Source organism: Aotus nancymaae, unplaced genomic scaffold (assembly GCF_030222135.1).
Source record: "Aotus nancymaae isolate 86718 unplaced genomic scaffold, 86718_ANA_hifiasm-v0.15.2.pri h1tg000065l, whole genome shotgun sequence".
In the NCBI taxonomy this organism is placed as follows: Eukaryota; Metazoa; Chordata; class Mammalia; order Primates; family Aotidae; genus Aotus; species Aotus nancymaae.
Window position 1 is genome coordinate 9375375 of NW_026988480.1, and position 14674 is coordinate 9390048.

The window sequence follows — 14674 nt, forward strand, 5'->3', positions numbered from 1 at the left end:
ATGAGCCGGGTTTGGGAGGAGCCAGGGACAGTGCATGGTTTTAAGTGAGTGGGGCGAGAAAGTCTCACCTTGCTCTCCGCAGCCAGGATGACCAAGCAGCATGCCTCCACGGGCCCAACTGCGCTCTCTGACAGGGAGCCTGCACTGAGGCCTCTGGAACTTTCTGCACACAGACTCTGGCTTGGGGAGATCCCTGGGTCCTGGGCTGAGAAGGCAACACCAACTCAGGTTAGCGCAGTGGAAGGGCAGGCATGAGGGCACCTGAGGCAACAGCTCGAGCCGCTATGGAAACAGGCTGAGAGGATTTATACCTGGCTCAGGCACCCACAGAACAACCTGGGTAAAGGGGCAGCACCAGGCATACCTCAGGGCAGGCTGCCTCCCTCCCCTGCTTCTCTAAACAAAGGTGGGAACAAAAGAGCTCTGAGCTCCAGGGCACCATAACTGCATGTCATCTTCCAGTTTCACACGCTTCAAGTTCATATACAACATACCACACACACAACCCGGAAACAGTCACCTCCAGGAGGTTTCCATGTGTTCTGGCCAGGTTGTTCCCTTCTTAGAGATGGGTAAACTGAGACATGGGGCGGTGAAAGGCTGGGCCTGAGGGTATGTGAGTTGCACTGTCCATGTGGCAATCTAGATGGTCAGACCCCAGTGCCCTTGTTCCTAACACCCTACCCACTGCCTCCCTAGACAAATGAGGCTCTCCTGAAATACATGGAGTAAGTCAATGGTTTGCCTGATGGCAGGAGGGAGGCCCATCCCCAGGAAGCAAGGCTCTGACCATCAGTTTGGACTACCTGGGAGGACTTCAGGACTGAAAATGAAGCCTAGAAGTGCCACTAGTGCCAGGGTATCGGAGGGCAAGCCAGCCTCAGGAGGGAGAGGAAGGCCGTCCCAGGCCAGATGCAAAGTGGGCACATGCACAGAGACAAGGGCTCCATAAAGGACTGTACCTCAAACCCCATAGTGAGACTCCTGGAGCTGCTCTGTCCCTATGGCAGCCACTGGTTGCAGGACTAATGAGCATGCAAAATGTGATGAGTTCACACTGAAATGTGTGAATTTAAACTATACACAGGATTTCAGAACTCAACGATTTTTATATTGATTATATACTGATGTGGTATTTTGGTACAGAGGGCTAAATAAAATATATTATTGAAAATAATTTCACTTGTTTCCCTTTACTTTTTATTTTTGTATGAATTTGGTGAAAAATCTCTACTTTTCAAACTTCTTTTTTTTTTTTTTTTTTTTTTTTTTTTTTTAAAGAGACGGGGTTTCACCATATTGGCCAGGATGGTCTTTATCTCATGACTTGGTGATCCACCCGCCTCGGCCTCCCAAAGTGCTGGGATTACAGGCGTGAGCCACCGCGCCCAGCCCAAACATTTTTTAAATGTTGGCTCCCTGGCGTGGGCCTGTGGCAGTTCTCAAAGAAGCTGGGTGGGCAGCTTAAGGATGCAGGCCGCGAGTTGTGTGCCTCTCCTGTATCATCCAGGAAGTGCTACCATGGGTGCACAGATGACCCTGCTTCCTCTGGCACCAACTCAAGTCACTGCCCTCCAAGCAGCTTCTGCCACACGGACCCTATTGCAGCTAGACCTGGTCCCCAACTTCCCCGCTCCTGTACTGTCCCAAATACAAGGGTACTTTTGGTCCAAAGAGGCACAGAGACTTGCTTGCATGTAGCAGGCACTGAGTAAACGTTAGCTATTCACCTGCCAGTCTCTACATTGAGAACTCTCAATTCCTAATCCTAAATACAGTATGGCGACCCAGTGCAGTAGCTCATGCCCATAGTCCCAACACTTTGGGAGGCTAAGGCAGGAGAATCGCTTGAGGCCAGGAGTTCAAGACTAGCCTGGGCAACACAGAGAGACCCCATTTTTACAAAAAATTTTAAAATATTTCAAAAATTTAAAAATAAACACAATATGCCTCATGTAACACAGGAGACACATAACTGCTCCTGTGCATCTGCAGAAAGAAGGAAGACGGCCCCCAGGACACAGGGATTCACTCTCTTCCTTTAAACCAAAAGTTCTCTCAAAGACCAGAGGTCCTGTTTTTCATGTATTTTTGGAAAGTTTCTCCTATGGCAGTCATTCTCTCTCCATTTAAAAAAGTCTGTTATACTTCCTTTAGCAATTTGTTCTAATAAAAAGGGGGCCCATCTCCCCTCCCTACCAGCTTGAAACACCTGTAGTGTGGGTAACGCCCCCCAGGGGCACTGACAAAAGAGAACTGTCCAGACCGCAGGCACAATTACTGCTTGAAGAGTATCTTAGTTTATAGTGTTATTACTTAGCTATTTCCTTTATATAATTCTTCATATATAATTATATTTTATAGAATTAGTGCCTGAAGTACAGCTTACTGCTTACATATATCTAGTTTATATAATCATACTTAATACTTATATCTAGCATACTTAGTTCTATATAATCTTTCTATATAATCATATAGGTATTGTAGTTGGAGCTGTACTGACACATTTAGTGTTGATTTATATAATCCTTCTATATAACCATATACTAGTATGTAGTAAGAGGAATCCTAGAACAGTCACAGAACAGAAGCAGTACATGGGAAAACAGCCAGACCAGGGCAAGAACCAAAGATCCAGGCAGTGGCGTCCCTGCCTGAAAGGGCATACGCTGTATGGCAGGTTTGGAGCAAGTGCTTCTCCTCCTGATAAAGGAGTTGTAGTATCTTGAATCCAGTTCCTGTGGAAAGTAGGCCTTAGGCCTGAGATCCTGGAAATAACCGAGGGAGAAGAACCCATCTGGTGTGACCAGTCACAGTGGCTGTACACCCTGTCAGTCTTTTCTCGATTCTGTGCTAGCTCAAATCACCCTCCCATAAATATCTTAAGAGCACAAGTCTGTCAGCTCACACTGCATTAAGCTTACAGTATCCTTTTATTAGAAATTCTTTGCTCATGCCTGTAATCCCAGCACTTTGGGAGGCCGAGGTGGGTGGATCACAAGGTCAAGAGATCGAGACCATCCTGGTCAACATGGCGAAACCCCGTCTCTACTAAAAATACAAAAAATTAGCTGGGCATGGCGGTGCGTGCCTGTAATCCCAGCTACTCAGGAGACTGAGGCAGGAGAACTGCCTGAACCCAGGAGGCGGAGGTAGCGGGGAGCCGAGATCGCGCCATTGCACTCCAGCCTGGGTAACAAGAGCGAAACTCCGTCTCAAAAAAAAAAAAAAGAAAAGAAATTCTTTGAAGTCTCCAGCCCCTAGATAAGAAGTGTTGTGCACGACACCTGTTGCACACAGCCCACCTCCTTGCCTCGGTGACCTAATGGGGGTGGGCCCCTTATTTTGTACATGACCTGCTACTACTGCTCATGGCACAGCCCCCTACAATGCAAGGCCCATCTCTCTGCCCAGGTGACATAATGGGGTGACCCCCTTGCTTGTGGTTCCTGTGATTATGTATGCCCTACTGCTAAGCCTATAGATGACCTCACTATGACCCTGCCCCCTATTTGTACCTAATAAATACAGATGCTCTTGGGCATTTGGGGCACTCACCAATCTCCACTCACAGGTGGCATGGCCCCCCGAGTACAGATGCTCTTCACCAGTTCTTCAGTGTCCTGTCTCTTTACTTTCTGATCCTGCACCTCAGCACAGCATAAGGGATACCCCACGACCCTGTGGGGCCCAACAGCCCTACACTGCAGGAAGGATGTCCCAGGCCTAAGGCCTCCCACAGGGTCCAAAGGTAAAAAAATAGGAGGATCACCATGGTGTTGGACAGTATGGCTGGAAGTAGCCACCTGGCCCGCCTTCTAAGTCAGATAGGGTAAGTGATGTATGTATGTGTAGGTGTGGTGTGTGCCTGTGTTGGGGAGGGTATAGGCAAGTCTAAGCTACCGCTACACAGAGGACAAAGCAAAGGGACAACAGCCACCTTCATAAACCCCTCCAGTGTTGCCTGTGTGGTTTGTGACCACAGCAGCCCCAAGCATCTAGACTCACAGGCTTCCTGTGGATTGTTCTCAAGAGTGCATCCAAGCTGGCGGTTCGTGGCTCAAGGATTTAGTAATGAGCATACTCACCAGATTCTCAATAAACTACTGACCTTAAGTGGAATGACAACTTCCCCTCTCTGCTACCTAAAACACAGTGTGTGGTCTAGGCAGACCCACTGTGACCCCTCACACACTGTCACTGGCCTTCTGGAAATGAAAGGCTTTGGGATCAACCCAGTCACCAGCAGAGATCCAAAAAGCCAGAATAGTGTCCCCACTGCAACGGCAACCTCAAAACTCAGGACTGGAAGGGGCAAAGTGCAGGGAGGGTGAACCACAGTCTCTTCCATCATCCTCAGTGGCCTGAATGCCTGGGCTGGAAGCACTGGAAATTAATGGGCAGCCTGGGCTAGTGTCCAGTGAGGCAGCACTGTACTCACCACAGGTTAAGAGAATGAGCCAAAAGTAACATTTTGCCCGACTCTATCTGCCCGATTCTATCCCAGTGTGAAAGCAGCAGACAGCAAGGACACACTCAGAGTAACCTCTACGACCAAGAGCTCCTGAGAGGTCTGGGTCTCATCTTTGCTGTCCCACCTTTGGGGACACTGTGCAGGGCTCAAATGTCAGTCAAGCTGAGGTGAGGTCCCTACCCACCGCCTTCTCTCCCACTCGGCTCCACCACACCTGGGCAGAGGGGTAACTCCAGTGTACCGGGAGGGAGTCAACAGGAGCCCCAATGGGCAGAGGAGCAGGGTATCAGTCCCAAACACTGTATCCCGGTATTATTGAGTCCCCAAAGGCTCTTAGTGTGACAGTGAAACCCGGGGTCTGGTAGCTGATCTCAAGCCCTCCTCTGGCTGATCTCAGAGACAGAAAAGCCAATTCTCGGTCATGACAAACAGGAGCACCCAACATGAAGCTGCAAAAACTGTCTCCAGAACTTCATAAAATGCACGCATGTACTCCTGAGGCAGGGACCCTCCTGACCCCTGACCTCCTGTACCTGTCTTCAGGACCACCAGGTGTGCAGCATCATCCCGGACATAGGAGACGGCGGCGATGTCATGGATGGGCACCCTGAGGATGATATCCTCCCCGTCCCTCCAGGCCAGCTTGACGTTGTACGCAGACAGGCTGAGCACAGCATCGTGCTCCTGAGTCAAGTGTCCCGGAAGTTGGTGGGCTCTCTGGAAGGAACCACAGGGCGTCAGAAATGCCGACTCAGCTGTCAAACGGCATGGGGCGCTTCTCCTGAGAATACTGTGCTGGCCAATGTCGCTATGTGACAAACGCTGAGCGAATAAGGTCAGTGTTATTCCCCTCAGAACAGTGGTGCTTATTCCAGGGAGACCAATGCGTTCAAATCATTTGGGATTCTTCTGGAACTGCTTTCAGATTCTTCTGGAACTGCCTTCAGGACTTACGGACGACATGTGGTTGGAAATATCTTGAAAACATAAATCTTGGAAACGGCCCAAAATCACATGGAGCAAGTCTCGAGAATCAAGTTAATGTCCATACTGAGGAACAGTCTTTATGGGACTGGGTCATTCCTCACAACCACGAGGCCAAGAGTACAGGGACCAAGGGCTGGTGGGGGCTGAGGGAGAGTGCACAGGGTTAAGGGACAGAGTTACCTTTGCATTGTCTATGAAGTGCAGGATTTCAGTCCTACTGGAGGGATTCAGGTATCCTGGTATGGACGTTAACTGACCTAAATACTGAAAGAAAGTGAAGAAAAAAAAATGCCATGAGAAATGGGAGCTGATTCAACACCACCATCACTATTGCCGAGAGCACAGACCAAGTGCTTCATACTCAGGCCACCAGGCCCACGGGTCTCCATTTCAGCTAGCACAGAGGCCTCACTCTAGGAAGAGAGTCCTGGGTTCTTAGAGAAATCTCTACTGACTGGGGACAGTGCTGCCCCATCTCCTACTATTCCACATTCAAGGTTACCATCAAAAGTCCTGCAACGAGCATCCCAAACTACTAGCACCAAGACTACTAGTTTTGGTCGAATCCGTATTCTAAGACAGGGATGGCCAGTGTTTCCTAGTCACCGCTGAGGAAACTGAAAACAATGGGACCATGCACAACTTTACTAAAAATACTAAAAAATAAACTTCCTCAATTGCAAAGGTCAACAGAGCTGAAAAATGAGCATAAATAAAGTAAGTCCTATGGTTTCAATGTGTCCCCCAAAAAGCATGTGCTGGAAACTTAGTCCCCAAATGCAACAGTGGTAAGAGGTGGGGCCTTTAAGAGATGATTAGGCCACACAGAGCTCTGCCCTTGTGAGCAGATTAATGCTGTTATCCTGGGAGAGGGTTTACTATCTCAGGACCAGGTTCCTGATAAAAGGATGAATTCAACCCCCTTCCCTCTCCTGCCCTTCCACCTTTCACCCTGGGATAACACAAAATGCAGATGCAGCCCTTCACGAGCTGTGTCCTTCAGCCTTGAACCTCCTATCCTCCAGAACTATATGAAATTTTTTTTTTTAAGACAGAGTCTCATTCTTTCACATAGGCTGGGGTACAGAGGCATGATCTTGGCTCACTGCAACCTCTGCCTCTCAGGCTCAAAGCAATTGTCCCACCTTAGCCTCCTGAGTAGCTGGGACTACAGGTGTGTGCCACCATGCCTGGCTAATTTTTGTAGAGATGGGGTTTTGCCACGTAGCCCAGGCTGGTCTCAAACTCTTGGACTTATGCAATCTGCCTACCGTGGTCTCCCAACGTGCTGGGATTACAGGTGTGAGGCACCATGCCCAGCCTAGAAATTTCTATACGTTGTAAGTTTCCCAGTCAGGAAGGGGAAGGGGAGAGAAAAAGGCACAACCAGAACATTCTGTTATCCTTAACAAAGGCCTTCCTCAAGGAAAACTATTTTACCAGAGCCTAACCACCTAGGAGTAAGGAAACACCCAATTCCTGCCTCCTCTATCCTTTCTGTCTCTCCTAAGGGGGAGGAAAAAAAACAAAACTGAGAAGCACATGTGAAGCCCACAGCCCAGGGACACAAGCTCACTAAAACACTGAGCCCCAGAACTACAGAACACTCCCTCTCCTCTCCCCTGAGAGCCACATCAACAGGAGTCCTGTGTAATAACAAGGATGCACACCAGCAAGAACTGCAGGCCTCAGACTCAGATTTAAGAAGGAATCTTGAGGAAAACCCAAAAACAAAGAACACACAGGACATTTCATTCCCCAACATTTACAAGGGCAACAAACAGTAAACACAGTCCAACTCCCAGCCAAATAGACCTCACACTAAGGCCTATTAACCTGACACTGATGCCTAAGTTCCTCATATCAGAACCAGACTCACACATGGCGGCGATTTTGGAACTACCAGACTGGGAATTTAAAACAACTACAACCGCCGGGCGCGGTGGCTCACGCCTGTAATCCCAGCACTTTGGGAGGCCGAGGCGGGTGGATCACGAGGTTAAGAGATCTAGACCATCCTGGTCAACATGGTGAAACCCCGTCTCTACTAAAAATACAAAAAATTAACTGGGCATAGTGGCGCGTGCCTGTAATTCCAGCTACTCAGGAGGCTGAGGCAGGAGAATTGCCTGAACCCAGGAGGCGGAGGTTGCGGTGAGCCGAGATCGCGCCATTGCACTCCAGCCTGGGTAACAAAAGCGAAACTCCGTCTTGGGGGAAAAAAAAAAACAACTACAATCAATATGGTAATGGCTCTAATGGAAAAAGTAGACATCATGTGAGAACAGATGGGTAAAATAAACAGAGATGGAAACCCTAAGCAACAATCAGTAGGAAATGCCAGAAAGTAAAAGTCCTGTAACAGCAGTGCGGGCTACTTTCAACAGGCTCATCAACAGGCCAGACACAACCAAGGAGAGACTCTCTGAGCTTAAGAATACATCAATAGAAACTTCCAAACATGAAAAGCAAAGGGAAAAAAGAATGAAAGAAACAAAACAGAATACGCAAGAACTGCGGGACAGTTACAAAAGGTGTAACATAAGTGCAACAAGCATATCAAGAGAAAGAAAAGAACCTAAGAACTATTTGGGCTAATGAGAGCTGAGAAGTTCCCCAAATTAATGTCACACACTCACCTACGGATCCAGAAAGGTCAAAGAACACAAAACAGTAAAAAACAGGGAATCTACGCCGAGGCACATCACATCAAACTGCAGAAAAAGAAGATTTTCTCTTTTGCATAAATCTAGGATTTCTTTCTACAGGAAAAAAACACCCTACCTATAAATAGCAAGAACAAGAATGACACTGGACTTCTCTTCAGAAATCATACAAGCAAGAAGAAAGAAGAAGGAACTATCTGAAGGACTGAGAGAAAAAAGTGCACCAACCTATGATTCTGCACCCAGTGAAATTATCCTTCAAAAGTGAAAGAGAAATTATTTTTCTCAAAAACTCAGAGATTTAACATTTCAAGAAAAGTTAAAAGAACTTCAGAGAGAATGAAAATGATTTGGTCAGAAACTCTGTTCTATATAAAGAAGGGGAAAAGCATCAGAGAAGAAATAAATGTAGGTAAAATTAATCTTTTATTTTTCTTATTTTATTTTTTGAGACAGAGTCTTGCTCTGTTGCCAGGCTGGAGTGCAGTGGCATGATCTTGGCTCACTGCAACCTCGGTCTCCTGGATTCAAGCAATTCCCCTGCCTCAGCCTCCTAAGTAGCTGGGACTACAGATGCGCGCCACCACGCCCAGCTAATTTTTTGTATTTTAGTAGAGACGGTGTTTCACCACGACCAGGATGGTCTCAATCTCCTGATCTCGTGATTTGCCCACCTCGGCCTCCCAAAGTGCTGGGATTACAGGCTTGAACCACCGTGTCTGGCCTATTTTTCTTATTTTAATTGCTCTAACGCATTAACAGTTTGTTCAAAATAAAATTTGTGTATTGGGTGACTATAGCCTAGGGATAAATGAAATAAATGGCAGCAATGTTTTAAAAGTGGTGGGAGGAGTGAATTGGGAATACTTGGTTACAAGGTTCTTGGACTACCTGTGAAGCAGCACACCATTATTTGAAAGTGGATTCTGATTAGTTGTGAGTGTATAATGCAAATCCCAAGGCAACCACTAAAATATATATATATACACGTACATACATACATATATGTGTGTGTGTGTGTATATATGTGTGTGTGTGTGTTTGTGTGTGTATATATATATATGGTTTTTTTTTTGAGACAGGGTCTTGCTCTGTTGCCCAGGCTAGAGTGCAGGGGCACAAGCACAGCTGACTGCACCCTCAACCTCTCGGGCTGAAGTGATCCTCCTATCCATAGGTGAGACTATGGATACATGCCACCACACCCAGTTAATTTTCGTATTTTTTGTAGAGACAGATGGGATTGTTCCATGTTGCCCAGGCTGGTCTTGAACTCCTGAGCCCAAAAGATCACCCACCTTGGCCTTCAAAAGTGCTGTGAATACAGGCATGAGCCATCACACTCAGCCCATAGCTTTTCTTTCTTTCTTTCTCTTCATTCCTTCCTTTTCTTTCTTTCTTCTTTCTCTCTCTCTCTCTGTCTTTTAAGAAACAGGGTTTCGCCACATTGCCTGGGCTAGTCTCAAACGCCTAGGCTCACATGATCCTCCTGCCTTGGCCTCCCAAAGTGCTGGGATTACAGGCATAAGCCACCATGCCCAGCCGAAAGTTTTAAACAAAATATTAGCAAATTGTATCTAATAATGTACTAACAATAATTATACACCATGATCAAGTGGAATTTATCCCAGGTGTGCAAGGCTGATTCTATATTCAAATATCAATCATTGTAGGCTGGGTGCAGTGGCTCATGCCTGTAATCCCAGCACTTTGAGAGGCTGAGGCAGGTGGATCACCTGGGATCAGGAGTTTGAGACAGCCTGGCCAACATGGCAAAATCTTGTTTCTATTAAAAATACAAAAAAAAAAAAAAATAGCTAGATATGGTGGCAGGCACCTATAATCCCACCTACCCGGGAGGCTGAGGCAGGAAAATCGCTTGAACCTGGGAGGTGGGGGTTACAGTGAGTCAAGATCACGCCTCTGCACTCCAGCCTGGGTAAAGTGAAATTCTGTTTTGGAAAAAAAAAAAAGAAAATTAGCTGGGCATGGTGGTGCATGCCTGTAATCCTAGCTACTGAGGAGGCTGAGGCAGAAGAATTGCTTGAACCTGGGAGACAAAGGTTGCAACGAGCTAAGATCATGCCACTGAATTCCAGCCTGGGCAACAGAACAAGACTTTGTCTAAAAAAAAAAAAAAATTGTAATCCATCACATCAACTAACTAAAGAAGAAAAATCATATGATCAACAAATAGATGCAGAAAAAGCATTTGACAAATCTAACACCCATTCATGAGAAAAACTCTCAGCAAACCAGGAATACAGACTTCCTGAAATTAAGAACATCTATTAAAAAAAAAAAACCCGAAAGCGAACACCATACTTAATGGCAAAAAATTAGATACCTTCCCCCTAAGATCCCTCTTACCACTATCATTCAACACCATATGAAAGTCTCAGCTACCACAATGATGCAAGAGAAGGAAACAAAAAGTATAAAGGTTGTGAAACTGTCCTTGCTCACAGATGACCTCCCTGACTGGGAACCAGGCAGGGAGGTCACTCCGGAGATTTCCGAATCCAAGCAATGTATACACCGTGACATGAGTCAGTCTATCTGCTGCCGTACGATGCAGCCTTCTCACTGGATGGAGCAGGAAACAGGCAGAAGAGTAACTGGCTGAAGCACACTCAGGGCACACTGGCAAATACGAGTTTATCTTGGGCTTAGTCAGACGGGCAACCTAAACTTCAGAACTGTCTGTATGTGCTGGGCAGCTCCATAAGGAAATGTAGTTATTTCAAGAAGTTTTAGATTTCATAAGGTGAGGATGGAGGTGGGGAAAGAATAACTCCAAAGTATGTATTGACTTCCCAATCTCTAAAGAACTGGTAAGCCTCTTCTGATAGTTAGAGCAGTTTCAAAATAAATAAGCAGCATATCCAAGTACCCTGCCCTGCCCCACCCCCACCCCTCCCCTCTCCTCTTGGTGTGCAAGTTTTGTGCACCAAAGAATACAATCAACAAGGTAAAAAAAAAAAAAAAAACAGTATGGGAGAAAATGTTTCCAATCATATCCGATAAGGGATTAATATCTAAAATATTAAAGAAGTCCTAGAACTCAAAAACCAAAAAAACAAACAACCCAATTAAAAATTGGGCAAATGACTTGACATTTCTCTAAAGATATACAGATGGCCAATAAGCCAAGCACATAGAAAGATTTTCAACATCAGTAGTTATTAGGGAAATGCAAATCAAAACCATAATGAAATATCACTTTACACCCACTAGAATGGTCACTTTCTTTTATAGAGACGGCGGGGGCAGGAGGGAGTGTCTCATTATCTTGCCCAGGCTGGTCTCAAACTCCTGAGCTCAACTGATCCTCCTGCCTGGGCCTCCCAAAGTGCTAGGATTACAGTCGTGAGCCACCACACCGAGACTAGATGGCTACTGACAAAACGGAAAATAACAAGTGTCAGCAAAGATATAGAGATATTGGAACCCTTGTGCATTACTGATAGGAATGTAAAATGATAGTCACTGTGAAAAACAGTATGGTGGTTCCTCAAAAAATTAAACATGGAATTACATATGATTCAGTAATTCCACTTCTGGGTATATATACAAAAGAAATGAAAGCAGGGCCTTGAAAAGACATTTTTATACCCATGTTCATAGAAACATGATTCACAATCAACTAAAGGAAGAGACAACTCAAATGTTCATTGACAGATAAATGGATAAAAAAAATGTGGTCTACACATACAATGAAATATTATTCAGCCTTAAAAGCAACAGAAATGCTGACACATGCTATAACATGGAAGAACCTTGAGGACACCGTTTTAAGTGAAATAAGCCAGTCACAAAAGGACAAATGTTGTATGATTCCACTTATATAAAATACCTAGAGTACTCAAATCATAGACAGAAAAAGTAAAGCAGTGGCTGCCAGGGGCTGTGGGGAGGAGGATGAAGAGGCATTGTCTAATAATGGGAACAGGGTTTCAGTAAGGGCTGGTAGGAAGCTTTGGAGACGGAAACTACTGATGGCTGCATAACAATGTGAATTAATTTTATGCCACTGAACTCTACACTTGACAGTGATTAAGACAGTAATTTTTTTTTTTTTTTTTGAGACGGAGTTTCACTCTCGTTGCCCAGGCTGGAGTGCAATGGCGTGATCTTGGCTCACCGCAACCTCTGCCTCCTGGGTTCAGGCAATTCTCCTGCCTCAGCTTCCTAAGTAGCTGGGATTACAGGCACGTGCCACCGTGCCCAGCTAATTTTTTGTATTTTTAGTAGAGATGGGGTTTCACCATGTTGACCAGGATGGTCTTGATCTTTTGACCTCGTGATCCACCCGCCTCGGCCTCCCAAAGTGCTGGGATTACAGGCGTGAGCCACTGGGCCCGGACCCAGTAATTTTTTTTTTTTTTTTTAAGACGGAATCTCAGTCTGTTGCCCAGGCTGGAGTGCAGTGGCGCAATCTTGGCTCACTGAAACCTCCACTCTCTGCAACCTCCACCTCCTGGGTTCAGGTAATTCTCTGACACAGCCTCCTGAGTAGCTGGGATTACAGGTGCCCACCACCACGCCTGGCTATTTTTTTGTATTTTTAGTAGAAACAGGTTTCACCATCTTGGCCAGGCTGGTCTCCTGACCTTATGATCCACCCGCCTTGGCCTCCAAGTGCTGAGATTACAGGCATGAGCCACCGCGCCCAGCCGATAGTAAATCTTATATTTTATCACAATAAAAAATTTCATCTTATTAGCTCTATTCAATAATCTCATTTGCTATCCTTTCTAGCTTTGTATCATCCACAAATATTATTCTCTGTTCTCAAAAGGGTAATAAAAAATATTGACTGATATGCGCTTATATGTTAAGTGCTCTGCTAAAACAAAAATACCCCAGCATTATGTTTATAGAATTGTACAGGAATTCTCCTTGGCCTCCTGTAGCTGGGGTGACACAATATCACCATCATTATCTTGCTTTTCTTTGATGTTATTCCAAATCTGGCCATCATGCCTCAAACTCAGTCTCACACATCTCCAAAGAGGATTCAGGATTCTACTTTCTTCATATAGGGATGAATCTTCACTCATTTAAGGTTTTTTTTCACTGTGAAATCTTTGTATTAGTAAAACAACTTTTATCAATAAAGAAAAAGTACAGCTCTAATCCTTGTTCTAATTCTGAATAGGACACAGTATGTATGCCTCCTTTACAGTTCTCACAATAGGTTCCCCATCTGCCCTGGGGAACCCTGTCTCCTGGGTGTCCCCTAGCCAACACCCAGTGCCCCTATGGCAATGCCATGCCCAGCCCATACCCACTGTCCCAGCAAGCCAAGAGCACAGCTGCAAGAGAGAACCATGGTGAAGCAGTGAGAAGAGCAAGGGAACATCTGACCAGCCAGCTATCAACTCCATTAGTTCTGGAATTAGTGAAAGACAGTATGGCCAGGTGGCCTCTTGCATACCCTCTGCCAACCACATGGCTCCATGCTGGCAGGCTCACTACCTCCTCAAGCACCTTATCTAGGGTGTGGGTGGGGGAGCTGGCTCTAAACAGAACTTTTCTAAAAATAACTTCTGACAAGATATAATAGTTTTGTTTTTTGTTTTTTGTTTTTTAATATTGATCCCAAATCAGCCTCCCCATAACTTCTCTTTACTGGCCTTGGTCGATAAGGTTCCCATGGCAGGGTCTGGGCCCTGACAGGGAAGAAACAGGATTCTGAGATTTGGGATGGGGATATCTGGGTAAATGCCCTTGAGAACCTCAGTCCTCAAATTCTTCTGAACACTGTGCTTAGAGAAGTTGACCTATCCCCTTTTGTTGGACGACAGAAGCCTCCCCACCATACTCCTTGCTTGAATATAACACATAGGGCTCAAATGAGATGGGACCCTCATAAGATAATGCTTGCTCTCCCCAGAATCTGCCATGTCTACCTCTCGTGGCTGAGACCCACTAGAGGATGTGCCTAATGAGTTCTGATAGGAGCTGGGGAATGCACCTGAGAGAGGACCTCAAGGTGTTAGATCCAGGGGGACAGAACATTAAGATGAAATGAGAGATCTCCTCTACTAGGGCGCACACTATAACACAGCATTTAAAACCGTGAGAAGGGGTCCAGAGGCTGTTCTCAGATACTGCTGGCAGGCTCTTCAAAGTTCAGCAGAAGTGATGACTTATATTAAAGCAGGGATTGTGGAACTGCTGTGGCAAACTGGATCTAGGTATCGAAAGGCATGGAGAAGTGGGCATACTAAAATCGATCTACAAAATGACAGGAAAACCCACTAGCGGCCCATGTCTCTCAGGAGAAAGTGACAGCATTCCACCCACCATGGCGCTAAATGGGTGCAGAAGGGGCATGGGCATCACTGAGAACCTCTGTGCTGGCCAGCCTCAGGAAAGGGAAGCTAAGCATCAAGTGTGCTTGTACAGAACTGGGCTCCCCAGGAGCAAAGGGGTAACAAGACACCCCCTAGCAAAAGCCAGGGAGCAGCACTGACTCACACACAGAGTAGGTGTAGGTATCATCCGGTAATAGGCAGCAAGGTCAAAATAGTAGCCAGGA

General features: G+C 45.9%; 1 protein-coding gene across 8 annotated transcripts in view; it reads right to left on the bottom strand.

The window, feature by feature from the left end:
* CCM2 (CCM2 scaffold protein) overlaps window positions 1-14674 on the bottom strand; it is a 77218-nt gene that overhangs the window by 7688 nt on the left and 54856 nt on the right. For 7 of the 8 annotated variants that reach the window (XM_064366706.1, XM_064366704.1, XM_064366703.1 and 4 more), the window contains 3 exons: window positions 5642-5725; window positions 5008-5191; window positions 69-205 (listed from right to left, as the gene is read on the bottom strand). In XM_064366706.1, the coding sequence (XP_064222776.1) occupies window positions 69-205; window positions 5008-5191; window positions 5642-5725 (405 nt within the window). The remainder of the gene's footprint in view (window positions 1-68; window positions 206-5007; window positions 5192-5641; window positions 5726-14674) is intronic. The other variant, XM_064366707.1, reaches the window with a different exon arrangement.